At 39.9% G+C, this 14,116-nt stretch overlaps 1 protein-coding gene across 2 annotated transcripts in view; it reads left to right on the top strand.

Annotated features, from left to right (window-relative positions):
- The window catches only part of LOC112976862 (nuclear receptor coactivator 7-like), a 40,589-nt gene extending 26,710 nt beyond the window's left edge, over positions 1 to 13,879 (top strand). For both annotated transcript variants that reach the window (XM_026088562.1, XM_026088563.1), the window contains exon 3: positions 13,493 to 13,879. In XM_026088562.1, coding sequence (XP_025944347.1) covers positions 13,493 to 13,766 — 274 coding nt within the window. In that variant the 3' untranslated portion in view covers positions 13,767 to 13,879. The remainder of the gene's footprint in view (positions 1 to 13,492) is intronic.
- The last annotated feature ends 237 nt before the right edge of the window (positions 13,880 to 14,116 follow it).

The following is a 14,116-nucleotide window of genomic DNA, read 5'->3' as shown; positions in this document are numbered from 1 at the left end:
CTGGGTTTTTAGAAATTCTCCAGTACTGGAGGAAATACTGTTTGTGGGGGGGGAGGAAAAAAAAAACAACACCAACAACCTTGCATAAGACTGGAAATGCTGTTTGGCTCCTCACCCATTCACTACTTTTCCACTACACGTGAAGGGAGACTGGGTGGCAGCGTTGGTTCTGTATAACGAGATTTTTTTATTTTCATATTTCGGAAAAAGAAGAAAGGAAAAGTTTCACAAAATTTTTGATTTCTTGTAGAACTGTATGACAGCATACAGAGAAAAGAGATTCTGCTTATTTAATCTTAAATTCTTAATCTGTTTAGCACCTGCAATTTCAGAATTTTTACTAATCATCTTGCAAAATATGTACTGTCTGGTTTGTTAGGCAGCAAGTGTATGATGACATTATATTTGCTTTTCCCAAAGGGACCTTTTGGGTGTTTCTTATCAGCCTTTAGAAAGAAACTGTTTAAAAAAAACAAAGTTTAGCTTCCTTTTTTTTYCCCTTAGAACATAAATAGTAATATAATATACCTTTTGATGTAGAAGTCTGTGCAGTTTTGATAAGAGTTGCTATTAACATAGTCATAATGTAATTTGTCTTCCTCTCCTTCCTTACCTGCACTGCCTGCAGGTGGCTCTGCAGGGCCTGAGAGGTGTCCTGGAGATTTCTGCTCTATGTAGTGTGATTTACCTTTTTGTTCTTGGAGTGGTTTAAAGACATCATGTCCTAAACGTTGTCAAGGTTTGGGGGCTTCAGCAGATGACTTTCTGGATAGCTCAGATTTAGACTATTTGCTGTTGGCTGGGAAATTGATATGATTACCTTTTTAAATTGCACTTTTTCTGTAGTGTCTGCTTGTATGGTCTTGTCTTTGGAAGGACTTTTCTTGTCCTGTCTCATCCTTTGCCTCCCAGAAATGCATTCTTTAGGACCGTGCTTAATCCAGTGAAGTGTTTTAAAATTAAGCCTAGCTACCAGCTGTTGGAAGTTTTAGCATTAAGACCTGGCAGATGCGTGGTTCCCCCCTTGCTTTGAAGCGATGCTGAGAGCAGGCTGCTCCTGAAGGAGGTGGTGCCGCACTCGGGCTCCCGTTGAGCCCTGTCCCGTGGGTGGGAGCGCTGCCGCCAGGAGGTGCTGGGGGTGCTGCCCTGGGCCCGCACCTAAAGGGGCACTCTGTGGCGCTGAGGGTTTTTGTTGACACTGTTGAAGATCCCTTGCTCCTGCTTTGGGAAATCGCGGCTGTGAATCAAGATTTTGCCCAAGGTTTGTTTTTTTTTTTTGGAACATGCCGTGGTAGATCCGATTGCTGGGTTGTCRAGTGAGACTCTTCTTCCAGTAAGGGCGCTGCATGTTTAAAGGGAAAGATAACATATTTCTAACAAATGATACCCACAGGGATGTGCCTTTGAGGAGAAGCAGTTTTTCCCCCTCTGTCTCAGGGGTCAGAAGAGATTGTGTAGCTCGCTAAGGGAATTCTGCAGATAAGAAATGTTGTGGCTCCTGCGACAAGGACACTGGATGACTGTCTGCCTTCGCCGTATGCCACTGGGCAGCAGGTCCCCCCTCCTGCCTTCCCTGCCCCCAGGAAACTTGGCTTTTTGCCCTTCCCTGGGGCTTTGGAGGATTGGTCACAGTGTAAGAGCCTGCGCTGCTATTCCTGATGGCATCCGGTTCTCTGTGGTGCCAAGCTGGTATGTTCTTGTGCCCTCAGCATTAATCCAACTCCCTGATTTGATTCAGAAGGGATTTTTTTCACCCTCCTGTAGTCAGATTGGTAGGAACTATGGTGGTAGGTTTGTGGGGCTTTTTTCTTGCTTTTTTTTTTTTTGGTCACTGTAGGTTCACCTACCTCCCCCCACTGCATAGTCTGGGGCAGGATCCATTTCCTAGGATCATCTGAAATTTAAGCATGTATCATAACTCTGTGTTGCTACTCTGCCAARGTCTGTGGGATTTTTTCCTGTTGATTTGTGTGGGAGAAAATCTCAAGGAGAGCAGCAGAGTTGGTTAGGAATTTGGGGGAGGGAGAGAATTGTCCTTATGCTGCAAAACCTTTGTAGTGTAGATGAGTCATAAATCAACTAGTAGCTCTCAGGGTGCCTTAGTGCACTTAGTGTTTTCCTGTCAGCCAGCAGTCTCTCTGGCACAGAGAATGTATCTTGCATAGCACTTAGTCTACTGATAATAACTACTGTTTTTTACCACGATTTTTCTAGAGGGGCTTTTTTTTTTTCCCTTTTTGTTCTTCTTTTCCCCAGTAGGCTTAAATTTAGCATGTAGCCAGCTGCAGGTAAACTCAGTTTAAAAACTTTTTTTGAATGTTTTTGGCACAACAGTGCATTTCTGTCAGCTGCTGGATTTTTGCTCTTAATAATGCTTCTATAAATACTTGGCTTTGAGTTGTTAATCATACGTTTCAATCAGAAAACTTTTTTAAAAAAAAAAAAAAAGAGAGAGAGAGAAGAATTTCTTTTTCCACCTGGACCACAACGGGTGATGCATATAGCAGCTCTGCTTGCCTGAGGCCAAGAAGGGCTTTTTGTTACTACAGAAGAGTTTCATATTATAAATGCTGCCAAAACCCCATTTTTTGGCAATTCCACAGCGTATCTTAAAACTACAGAGTATGGCTCCATTCCTGTGAACTGATACATTCGAGTAACTTTATGCAGATGAAGAATCCTATCATTCAATTTAATGGGACGCTGCAAGTCGTTCGTGTGGATGGAGCTGCCGCGAGGGCGGTGGGAGCTGGTCCAAGGCGCTGCTGCGAGGCGAGATGCCCGTGCCGCAGCGTGGGGAGGCCAGCAGCTCCCTGCTGCCTGGCGTAGCGGGGCGACGACCCAGCGTGCCAGCCAGCTTTCGCTCACAGCCAGGAAGAAGGGAGTGGGCAAGGGGGGATGGAGGCAGGATATTGCAGGGCACCTGTCCCGCCTGACCCTGCCAGCCCTGTTTGGTGGGAGGTCGTTGTCCCTGAAGGCAGTGGGCGCGGGGCTGCCCTGGGGCTCCCGCCGCTCAGCTCCAACGCCGCAGCTCAGCCCTGCGGCCGTGCTGCAGCCTGGCTGTGCGGGGTTGAGGCCCCTCAGTGTTAAGGAGAGGGGCTGCCTTATCAAATTCAAGAGCRCTTCACCTTTCTGTTCTCCCGAGCTTGTTATTTTGGTTCTGCGTCCGCTGGAAGTGTGGTTGTCCCTCCTGCGCTTGTGGCGTTTGAGCCCAGAGACTGCGGAAACAGAGCAGAACCTCTCGTGCTCCTTTTGCCCCTTTTTCCTTTGTGCTTAAAATGGTCGAGAGCCATTCTTCACCTCTGTTTTTCGCCTGTGCTAACTGCCACTTCCCATTCCCACCAGAAGGGTTTTGATGGCATTTAAAGTTTCAGTTAAAAAGTAAATGGAAAAAATCCAAACTACTTTTCAGCTAAAAATTAAAGCACAAATACTTTAATGCTGTGATGTAAGAACCACAGAGAAATTCTAAGACATAATGTTTAATACACTTACATTTACACTTGTAAAAGATAAAGTTTAATGGAGGACCTACTACTTTGGTATAACAGTATGGTTATTGAACAATATCAACATTATGCTGAATACTCATTTCAGGATAAGATATCCATATGACAAATTGCATTGGTATATGTATGTTATAAAACTGCCCATGTAGGCAACACCTACCCTGCCTTGTCACCTTTATGGTTAATGATCTTTTTACCTAAAAGGTGTTGCCATATTATTTTGTACAGAAGCACTGATGCAAACACCTTCTCTGAGGGGAGCTGTCATTCGCACTTAGGAAATATCCATTGTATCCATAGATATCATTCAYATTTCAAACACTGAAACTGCTGTAAAGATTCCTGTTTTTTCCACCCATTATCAGCATTTTGCTGGGTGTTTCTTTGAACTTTAATGTGTGCAACTGAGGAGCTTCAGGGCACTTGCACACTTCCTCCTATGTGCCAAGTGAGTGCCAGTTAATTGGAAGCCTTTTCAGGAAGCCAGTTAAACTGCTCAACCTGTTAAATGGGTTTCAAGTTGTTTGGGGACGATGAACATAAAAATAGAACAGAGACACACAGTGGACTGGTTGAGATTTGGGCTCAGTAATTACTCTGAAATACTTTAAATAGTACCTTTTTTCCACTTGAAACATGGTGCTTCTTGCTTTCAATTTGTTCAAGTCCAGATGAGTTTGCAATCTGTTTGTAAGTATGCGTACAGCATCTCTTATGTTACGAGTTCCAGATGTGACTAACAGAATCTCTAAGAAATATATTTCACACCGTAAAAGTGGCATTTGAATAATTCTGGCAGCATCCTGAAAGTTAGCATTTAAAACCATAAGTTTGTATTCCTATTTAGTGCTCTTTTCATCCTAGTACACTCAATACAAAAAGGTGTATGTGGGGTTTATTTTTTTATTTTTTACAGAACTCTTTAAAAATACTTTTCTTTAAATAGTTTTAAGCCTTTGTTTTCATACCATACAAGTTGGTGCAATGATGTAGATAGTCTTGGCATTTAAATGTTAGTTTTTAAAAGTAGCTTTTTAAATGCAAGCAAAATTTAATGCAAAGACAAGTACCTTAAATCCCAGCCCCCTCTTCCTCAAGACACCCCTTTTAGTGCTCATTTAAGTAAAGAAATAATTAGGACTTTTGACTTTACTTCTTTACTTCTGCCAGTGGCTCCTTGACCGTGGTTACTATCTGATCCCCCTCACTCTGCTGATCAGTAAAGTTAACAGATGACTTAATTTATCAAGTAGAGTCAACTTATTCAACAATAAGATCCTCTTTATAAAGAAAACAATCATTTCTTCTCTTCCCCATTGCAGTCAGGGGGAAGCAGTGTCACCGCTTTCTTGCTTTCTACAGTGGGGAAAATTGCACATCTCCAAACCCTCGCAGCCCAACCCCTAATGAAGGTTGGCTGTCATTGAAGTGTCTTTTCTGGATGAGCTGGAAGAGGCTGCCACAACCACTTGAGTATTCCTGTCCAGAGGTCTGTCGGACATGCTATAGCCTGTGTCTGGTTTGGCTTTCTGGTTTCCTGTTTTTGCTGGTCTTGGCCTAATGTTACAGAAGAGCAAGCAAGACTAATTTGACAAGCTCTTCAGTCTGGGCAAAGTGCCTTTAAACTGGCATTACTGCCTGAAGGAGCGCTGTCCCCTCTTTTGGCTTTTTTGTGTGTGTTGACACATATGTTAGCACAGCCAAGCTCGATTAGGGAATCTAATGTGGAGGTGATCTGTGTGTGTGTTTTTATTTATTTATTTATTTGAATTATTTATGTATCAGCATTTTTGCTGGGTTATCTTTTAACTTAAATAGTTTCCCATATCTGGTCCCTATGAAGCTGCAACAAATACTACTATGTGAGAGTGACGACAAGTCTGGGACAGGAACAGCAGTGGGCAAAGAGGCTCCTTCTTTTCTTACCAAACTGCCTTAAAATGTTCTTTGAGCTACAAATTTGAGCTGTCTCCTTTTCCTTTAATAACACTGTGCTCATCCTTAACCCTAGGGGTTTGCTGTGCTTTTTTATCCATACCATATTCTGTCTCTGACAGTGAGAAGGTCTTGGCCCTTCATAGACATTGCCGTGATGTATTTTTGCAGTTGCTTTTTATACCTGTTTACATCTTTGGCATACACGACATGCCTAAGCAGTTTATTTTTAGCTGTTTTTCACTTTATCGGGCAGTAGTGCTCAAAACAATTTAATTTGGTGCCCTTGATACTTCTGTTATAACAGATACTAAAATATCATTTCCTAAGACTCCCCCCCCCCCCCCCCCCCCGAAGTGGATTCCAGATACATGATCACTGTGTGATGTATGTCTCATTTGGGCTCTTTTTCTCATAGACRTTGCTTTTATTGACCATTGAATTTCATCTGCTGTTTTATTGCTTCATTGTAAATGTTTATTGCCATTTTAGTCACTTGGCTATAAATTTCTCTCYGACTGTTTTCTGGCAAGTTAATCAAACTGAAACTAGATTTATATCATCAGAGAAGTTTGGCACCTAGGTGATCAGAGAGAGCAGGTGAATAGAGGTGACTATTGAACAGCACACGTTGCCATAGGTCTCCTTGTATCCTGTCATCATCTTTCTTCTTTTGGAAAATTCTTCATTCTTACCCTTTTATTTCCCTGTTTTAATCAGTTATTAATCCTGAAAGGACCTTCCTTTTAAATTAAGTTGACTTTCATGAAATAGAGTGTTTAATTGAGGGAGAGAGGGGTTTATAAAAAAAAAAATTGGGGGAGGGGGATTGAAATGCATTTCAGCCAGCTCGATTATCATATGCTTACCGACCTCATCAAACTTTTTTTAAGGAATGACTTTCCTATGCAGAAGCTGTGCAGCCTCCCTGTAATGTTCTGCTAATCCATATAACTGCACTTCTGTTATACTTGCCTGAGGCTGGCAATGCTGGCAATTGAGTATGAGTGAACTGCTAGAGCTGTGAGAGCACCAGCTGGAGCCGGAGTGTCGGGGCTGTTCCTCCCTGCCGAAGGAGTCTGAGTGAAGGGAAAGTGGCTTGCTGAGCCAGCTTAGGAAGAATTTGTTGYATGTGTAGGAGCAGCTGGTGATGATTAATGAACACCATTATAGGAGAAGTATTTGGCATCGTTAGCAAAGGAGAAGAGGAGCAAGATGGGAATGCGGCAAGAGTCAAGCTTGTATTTGTGGAAAGATAGATTTGTGGTGTGGATTTAATTGAACAAGTCTGTTAAGTCAGTTGAAGGCAACGTTAAAGGCATAATTCTTGAGGGAGGGATTTCTTCATTTTACCTTCTGGTTAAAGCTGCTCTTTGAGAGCCTGTAGTAACTAGGGTTAATATAAAAATAAAAATTAAATAGACATGTAAATCAAACTAAAACAAGTTTCCAAAATCCTTTCCACACAGAAAGGATTTTATTAAACTGCTGTCACGGTAATGCAGTGTTAAATACATCATAACCTGTTTTTCAAAGTAAACAGAAAAGATGGGGATATTTTGTCTTTGAAAATAGAAAGTTTATTAAGATGTGTGGGTACATCATATTCCTAAATTTAAGAAAATAAAGACTCTTTGGCAGCTCAAAACTCTTTAGAATTCCTATACCTTGGGGGGGGGKKGGKTTTTTTTTTTTCATAATAGATGTAGACAGCTTCAGTGGGATATTTAAATTCTCTGTTATCTGTCAGAAGACTGGGAAAAATTAACACATTTTCATTAAATCTAAGAACTTTTTCCATTGGGAGGTACAGTGGTTTTAAAATTCCGTAGCAGCTTTGCTGCAAATCCTTCCCTCCATGTTACAGATGGTGAAACAGAGCTAGAGTGACTTGTTATTGCAAGTTAATGGTAGTATTAGTAGCAGAATGGACATATCCTGATTATCAGTACAGCACCCTGTCCTTTGGTGCATGCCACCTTTCTTCAGCATTGCTGATGGCTGACCATGTGTGAAACCTGGAGCTGCTGTTTGTTGTAAATTAGTAACACGAGTTTTGGTAAAACATTGACGTTTCCAGCTTTGACCTGTGCTACTAATATCAGAGGCTTCTGTAGTTGCAGTGTATCGTCATTTTGGATGGACACTTCAGGATGTCAAAACCATGCACATTGTCCTCAATAGCTACTTCAGAGTTCCTTTTTTTTGTAGCTTTTTTCCCCCCCCTACAGTTAATTATTTAAATCCAGCATAAAAATGTATGCCATCCCTTATTTTTGCCTTAATAGTCTGTTTTAATAGTAAACATAGAGTCTTGTGGCTTGCTTGTTTCCAAAACAGGATGCATACCAGCCTGAAATGGTTGGTGCTTGATGGAGGGTGCTTTCTTGCAGGATGGCTGCTGTTAGGTTTATGAAAATTGCTCACTGAGGATGAGTTGTTCTGTATCCTTTCCCACTGTGAAGTGAAAGTAGCTGCACTGAGGAAGCTGGGAGCAAGGCGTGATGCTCTGGCAAGCAGTCTGACTGTCTTTGGCTTTGCAGGCAGTAATGATTTATTTTGCGTGAGATCACTTACTCATCAGGTTACATCAGATCAGATGAGAGCGCAGCTGTGCCCAGAGCAGGCTGAGCTGTGCTGGCACTGAGCTCGGTGATCTGTGTAGGCTGGAATAGAATAGCTGCTAGGGTCAGACCGGTGTGTTCCTAATACTGATATAATGTTTCTGTACCGAGTTTTTGAACATGATTCTGATTTATTTAGCTCTTCTGCATGGGTGGAGAAGGGCGTGTAGGACACAAAGACTTGATGAAACTATGATGTATTACACTGAGTGAAGAGATGAAAAAATAAGATAAAACAGTTATTTCTGAATTAAATAATTGGACTGTATGTGATTCTGTATGTAAGGTAAATTAACAGGACTCTTCCATGGAGACAAAACAGATCAAGATGTTTGAAGTGATTTAAAGTTGTTTTTTTTAATTATTGTTATTATTTTATAATTTTAGCTAATCTTATTGCATGCGTGTATATATAATGGATTTAAAAAGACTGCCTTTGTGGACCATGATGTGTTTGTGCTCTCCAGGATGTTATGCTGATTGTATGCCAGATGTCGAGGCAAATTTTAGAGGATGCACTTTGTATAAAATTTCCCAAAGGGAAAACTATGTCAACTTGAAGATAAAATGAAGATTTCTACTCCCTTCCCCTTTCTTTTTATATATTTGTTGGAAGGCTGCTTTGTTAGATGCTTTTGTTTTTAAATAGAGGATTGTCTGTACTCTGTGTATCTCTGATGTTTTAAATCTAATATATCATAAAAATCAAGCCTTGTCTTAAGATGATGTGGACCTGGTGTTCTTTATGTCTGTGATTAATTATTGAGTGTCTGCCAAATGAGTTCTTGTTCAATTGTTTGCTATGCATTTGAATGTTAATCAAAACCAAATATAATTTATTGAAAAAAATGTTTTATTATTACATTCCTATTTCTTTATTTTCTCAGATGCATCAATTCCCGAATTGTTTTTAGTCTTCTAGTGGAAATTGTGTAGAGAAAATCACTCCTCCTTTGTGTGATGAGTTTTGTGTTTACACTAACCCCCACCCCATATCTCTTTTTAGAGTTATGGGAAATTCAGGCTGTGTTATTCATCTAAAAACACACATTTATTTGCCTTTTGTAGGTAGTCAGTTAGACTTGGGTCTGGGAGTTGAACTAGGTCATTTCTCAAAATATTTCCTAGCTCTTTTCCTGTAAGTCAGTGGCTGGACTTTTTAAGTCAGTTGCAGATTATTTTTAAAAAGCACTGTTGACTTAATATTTTATCTGCCTCATCTGTAATTACGCTCATTTCAGATCAGTAGTCTTTATTAAGTAGTATGAGAATGCTCTTAGCGTTGCAAAATGTTTCTGTTTCCCTGTTCCTTCTGTAGGGTAGATCCCAGCCAAATCTCTGTAGGCAGCTCACAGTATTCAGCAAGAACTGGTTTCTGTGACTTTCATGGGATTTAGTGGTAAGGCTCCCATGTCATCCATCATTCACGGTAATAGGCTGAAGACTTTACTGGAAAACTATGTATTAGGACAGACTTAGAAAACAGAATACCAATTGTGGCTCAGAAAACACTTTGAGGAGCAGTAAAAAGAGGCCTTTAAATAAATAAAGAAAAAATGTTTTGTCTGTCAGAACCAAATAGCTTGTGAGACTTTATCTAGTGTTTAAATGAAGTTACAGATGTGTCAGACTCTTTGCTTGTTCAGAAAATGGAATGCTTTTGCAGATAAGCTGTTTGTTTCTCCTGCCCTCCCTTTTTCTCTCTCCTTCCCCAGCARCCTTCCCAGTGAAACACAATATACCCATTAGCTGTGATACTGCAAAACAAACATCTCTTCTGCAGTAACAGCTTGTCTATTCGCTGAAAAAGAAATATATTGTTTGGTTTGAAAGGCTGTTCTAATTGCAAAACCTGACACTGTGGTCAAATTTAGGGGGTGGTGGTTTATTCTTCAGCTCACTTTTGCTCTTCTAATCATTAGGACAAAACAGAATTTTAGTTTTATTCAGAGAGATTGTCTTTTAAAACTGAACTAAAGCAGTAGAAATCTTCCAGAGACGTTGAAAAAAGAAATATTTTTACAAATGGTTTTGTTAAATAGATCTTCCATGACAGCTCCTGCTGTGAAGGGTGAGAAATACCAGAGGTCTGGGAGAAAAGCAGATGAGACCTTCAGCTACCTCCTCCTTCAGAAGATGATGGGTTTGAAATCTTGCTGTAAGCTGGGGTGAGCAGAAGAGAGACTGACAGCATGCATGGGCGCCTGGGCAGCCTTGCAGGGCAGGTGGAGAGTGGAGGGGGGGCATGTCCTGAGGGGCAGGAGTGGTGGCTAAGGTGCAATAAACCTTCCACCTCTGCTATTTGCAGCCTAATCTCTGCTGCGGTACCAGCAGTGTGTAGTAATAATGAATTGCCTTGTGTTTGTATAGRACTTTGTATTTGCTAGACTAAGAGGGCACACATAGTAAACAATGTCAGAAAGTGGGATAAATCAGATGCTGTCTTTGTGGTGTTAAGTGATGTTGAAGACTTGTTTTGGTTCCTCAGTGTACTATAGTCAAGGTTTTTGAAGAGTGACTAAAGATTTTTTTTTTTCTTCTTCTTCTTCTTTTGTAGTTTTAGCCAGGCTTAAGAGACCTTTAAAAGCAGCATCTTCTAAGTAGAGGTCATAACCCCAGGTAGAGCTGCAGTAGCTCCGAGTTCTCTGATGAACTTCACAGATACTCAACCCTCATTGAGTATTTTTTTTTTCTAGGGCAGAGGTTGCCACTTTGAGAGTTGGATGATCGTTGCTTGGAAATAGAGCGGTGGGCAGGAGGAGGAAGCTCGGTATTATCTGAAAATCTGACACATGTCATGCCTCTAGAATAGAAATTATGGAGCGCCCAGCTCTTTGGTCGCTCTTACCTGAAGAGCGTGCCTGCGACGCTTTGCCCATCTGCAGCAGCAGTTGTATGCCAGAGTTGCTGTAGGATGTGTCATTAGCTCTTGGTGGGCTGCGCGATGTGGGAATCAGGACAAGGATAAACACTGCAGTGAGGAGAATGAGTCAGTGTCGTGTTTATGTGGCAGTCAGTCAGGCTAGACTATCGTTTCTACTTTCCTCTTTTCTATCACCAGTGGACCAATGCTATTTTGGCTCTTTATTCTTTTTGTTGCCTGGGGCAACTTTAAAAACTCTAATTCAAATAAGTATGTTTTAAGAAAAGTACTGATGGAAGCTGTTGTTGTCATGAGGATTGTTGACCTGTGGAGAGAGTTTTTGATTTTTTTTAAGGTTTATATGGTTTTTTTGGTTTGTTTTGMGACACTATATTTATACAATGGAAAACTTGCTTAATGAGGCTTGTGATCAAAACAGATAGATTAGGAACTGAAAAAAGTGGGCTCTGAGATGTGAGTAGAAAAGGGGCTGCTAGCTGGTGCTTGCCAGTTCTAGTCTACTGAACCAGATGATTTCAATATCCTGCGATACGCGCATGTGCAGAAAGGTCATTGTCTGAGCAGAGTAAACTGTTGGGGGCGTGTCTTATTTACAAGTCTGGAAACAAGTTCAACCATGATGTAAGATTATGAAATTCCAGTGTAGAGAACTGCTTTGCAAAGATTTCTACCAGGTCCGAATATAGACATATGTTTGCAATGCAACTGTAGTGTTTTGCAGTTGTTAGAGCAACCTTTGATCAAGACTGTGGCTTATTAGTCTAAAAGCAACTTCCTTTGTATACCCAAGTTTTCATTAATCTAAACAAAGCAATTTCATTTGTTATATAGATGTATTCACTTTTATCTTTTATAAATCCCTGTAGGTTGTTTTCACATGTAGTCAGGACTTGATCTGTGAGGTTTCACACGTACTAAATCTCTTTTGCTGGGTAGAGCATGAACTACTAGTAGTCATAAAAATCAGTGGGTTTGAATGAATGGGGAGCCACAGCAGAGGCAGGATCCATCCTCACCGAGTTTGCTGAAGAATGTGGACCTCATGCAGTCGTATTTTGGGAAGCATTTAAGAAACGTATGTATATATGTATGTGATAGCCACAGCTTTTGTGAGACTATCTTTTGAAATGTTTCACTGGAAAATATTGTTTCTTGTGGTCTGCAAAAGTGACCCTTCTTAGAGATCTCAAGCTGGATATTCTAAAATTGGGAGTTGATTTCAGTGTTTTGGTTTTTGATGGAAAAACTGGTGTGTAACCTGACTTGTGTTAGTGTAATTCTCAAAGTATTCTGTGTATTCATTTTTACATTGTAGCCTGAAAAAAATTTATTTGTAGAGTACAAATGTAAGAGATGATAGGGAGCAGCTCTGAAATTCCTGCATATACTTTAGGTTTTCCCTTACTTACTAAATCACTTGTATGAGGTCAGGTAACTTTTTCATGTTTGCAGTGAATCCTTGGTTGTCTGTATTTTCCAACTGTGTGCATAACAAAGCTGTTAGCATCAACAAACTTTTAATATACTACTCCTTCCCTTAGGTACCATGTAACTGAAAAGTTAATGTACTAGAGAGAAGGATCACTAGAATAGTTTTTTCTTTTGTGCAATGTGTGTCAACGATTCTTAAACAAGCAGTAATAGAGGACTGTTGTAATGACTGACTATCACCCTCTGAAGTGAGCCTTCCTTCTTGCAAAAAGTCAATACTAAAGATGGTGATTTAGCAGAAAACTCCGTGTGTTAGGATTCCTGAGGCATCTTTCACGCTTGAGCTATGTTTTAAGGCTCCTTTTTAAAAAAGAAAATACTCTTGTTGCTATAGTGATAGGCTTGAAGATTTAAAGGCAGGTCATTAACATTTCTCTCAGCAGAGCTGTAACAGCTGAGGAATGTTTCTGGACAGTTTGCAGCCAACATTGCTTAATGAGCTACGGGTGACACTTTGGTTACAAGGTGATGAGAGCTGTGCAACAGCAGATGTAGATTAGAATGGGTGGCCACTGGTAGATAACCCTGGACAAAATGGAAATAAGTAACAAGTTTATAGGAAAACAAGTAGTTTACATAGCAGAAGTAGTTGACTGTGAAATTACAATGTTAGTTGTTGCATTAGAATACATTATGACTTTTTTTTTTTTTTTACTTTATCCTAAGCATCATCTTTGAAACATTGTTCAGTAACTTGTTTCTACATTTAGTTGTTTGGTTTTAAAAAAACCCAACAACTTCTGGATCTTTTTTTTCTTTTACTGGGGAGGAACAACACGGAAAGTGAGTGCAAAATTTTCTTCTTTTTTTTTTTTTTTGTTATCTTTGAGAAGATATCCTTGAAATGATATGTGATTGAAGAGTATGCCCTGGGATAATGTTAGTTACTGAGTTACTGTTGAAAAGAAGTGTGTGTGGGTGTTTATCGAGTTGTAATGAATTTTGATATAGAATTCATTTTTTTAAAAACAAAGTTAGCAAGTGAGTTAATCTGTTTGTACAGGATGGCTACATCCTAATGTTGTGGGGTTTTTTTTCTTCATGCATAGTTTGAAAAAGAAAAGGCAAGCCAAACAAAACACTGAGACTGTCTCCGCCAGTTCCCCTGGATCTGGATCTCCTATTTCCAAAACTTCTTCTGAGAAAGATGATGAAAGTAAAGCCATTTTGGAGCAAATCAGTTCTTCTGAAGACAACTGTAGATTTGCTGGGGAAAAGGAAACTGCTCCAGACAAAGAAAAGAAAAAGAAAAAATACAATCAACTGAAAGACATCAGGCGCACAGAACTTAAAAGATACTATAGTACTGGTGAGTTATGTTAATGCTATAGTATTTTGAAATGTTTGTTTTGATAGCTTGTTAATGTACTTTTTGTATATTTTATACCCTTTCCTAAAAAGGATAATTGACTTTGGATTGTCTTAAAAATGGACAAAAAAATATAGTCCTATGTATCATCTGCTTCTAACTTTATCCTGCCAATTCTTAAAAAAATGTATTTCTTGTTTCTCAGTACAAAAACTTAGCATTGTTACAGGCAACAGTTAAGTTTAGTATTTCAGACAAATGATTTTTTTTTGATGATTTGTCTTGAATGTTTTATGGCATTGGAGCTCAGGTCTTTTTTGGAGGGTTGTTTGTTTYGCAAGTTGGTACATACTGATTGAGTTTT

The sequence above is a fragment of the Apteryx rowi genome, unplaced genomic scaffold (genome assembly GCF_003343035.1).
Source record: "Apteryx rowi isolate R43461 unplaced genomic scaffold, aptRow1 scaffold_774, whole genome shotgun sequence".
NCBI classification, from domain to species: Eukaryota; Metazoa; Chordata; class Aves; order Apterygiformes; family Apterygidae; genus Apteryx; species Apteryx rowi.
This window is presented reverse-complemented; position numbering and strand designations above follow the sequence as displayed.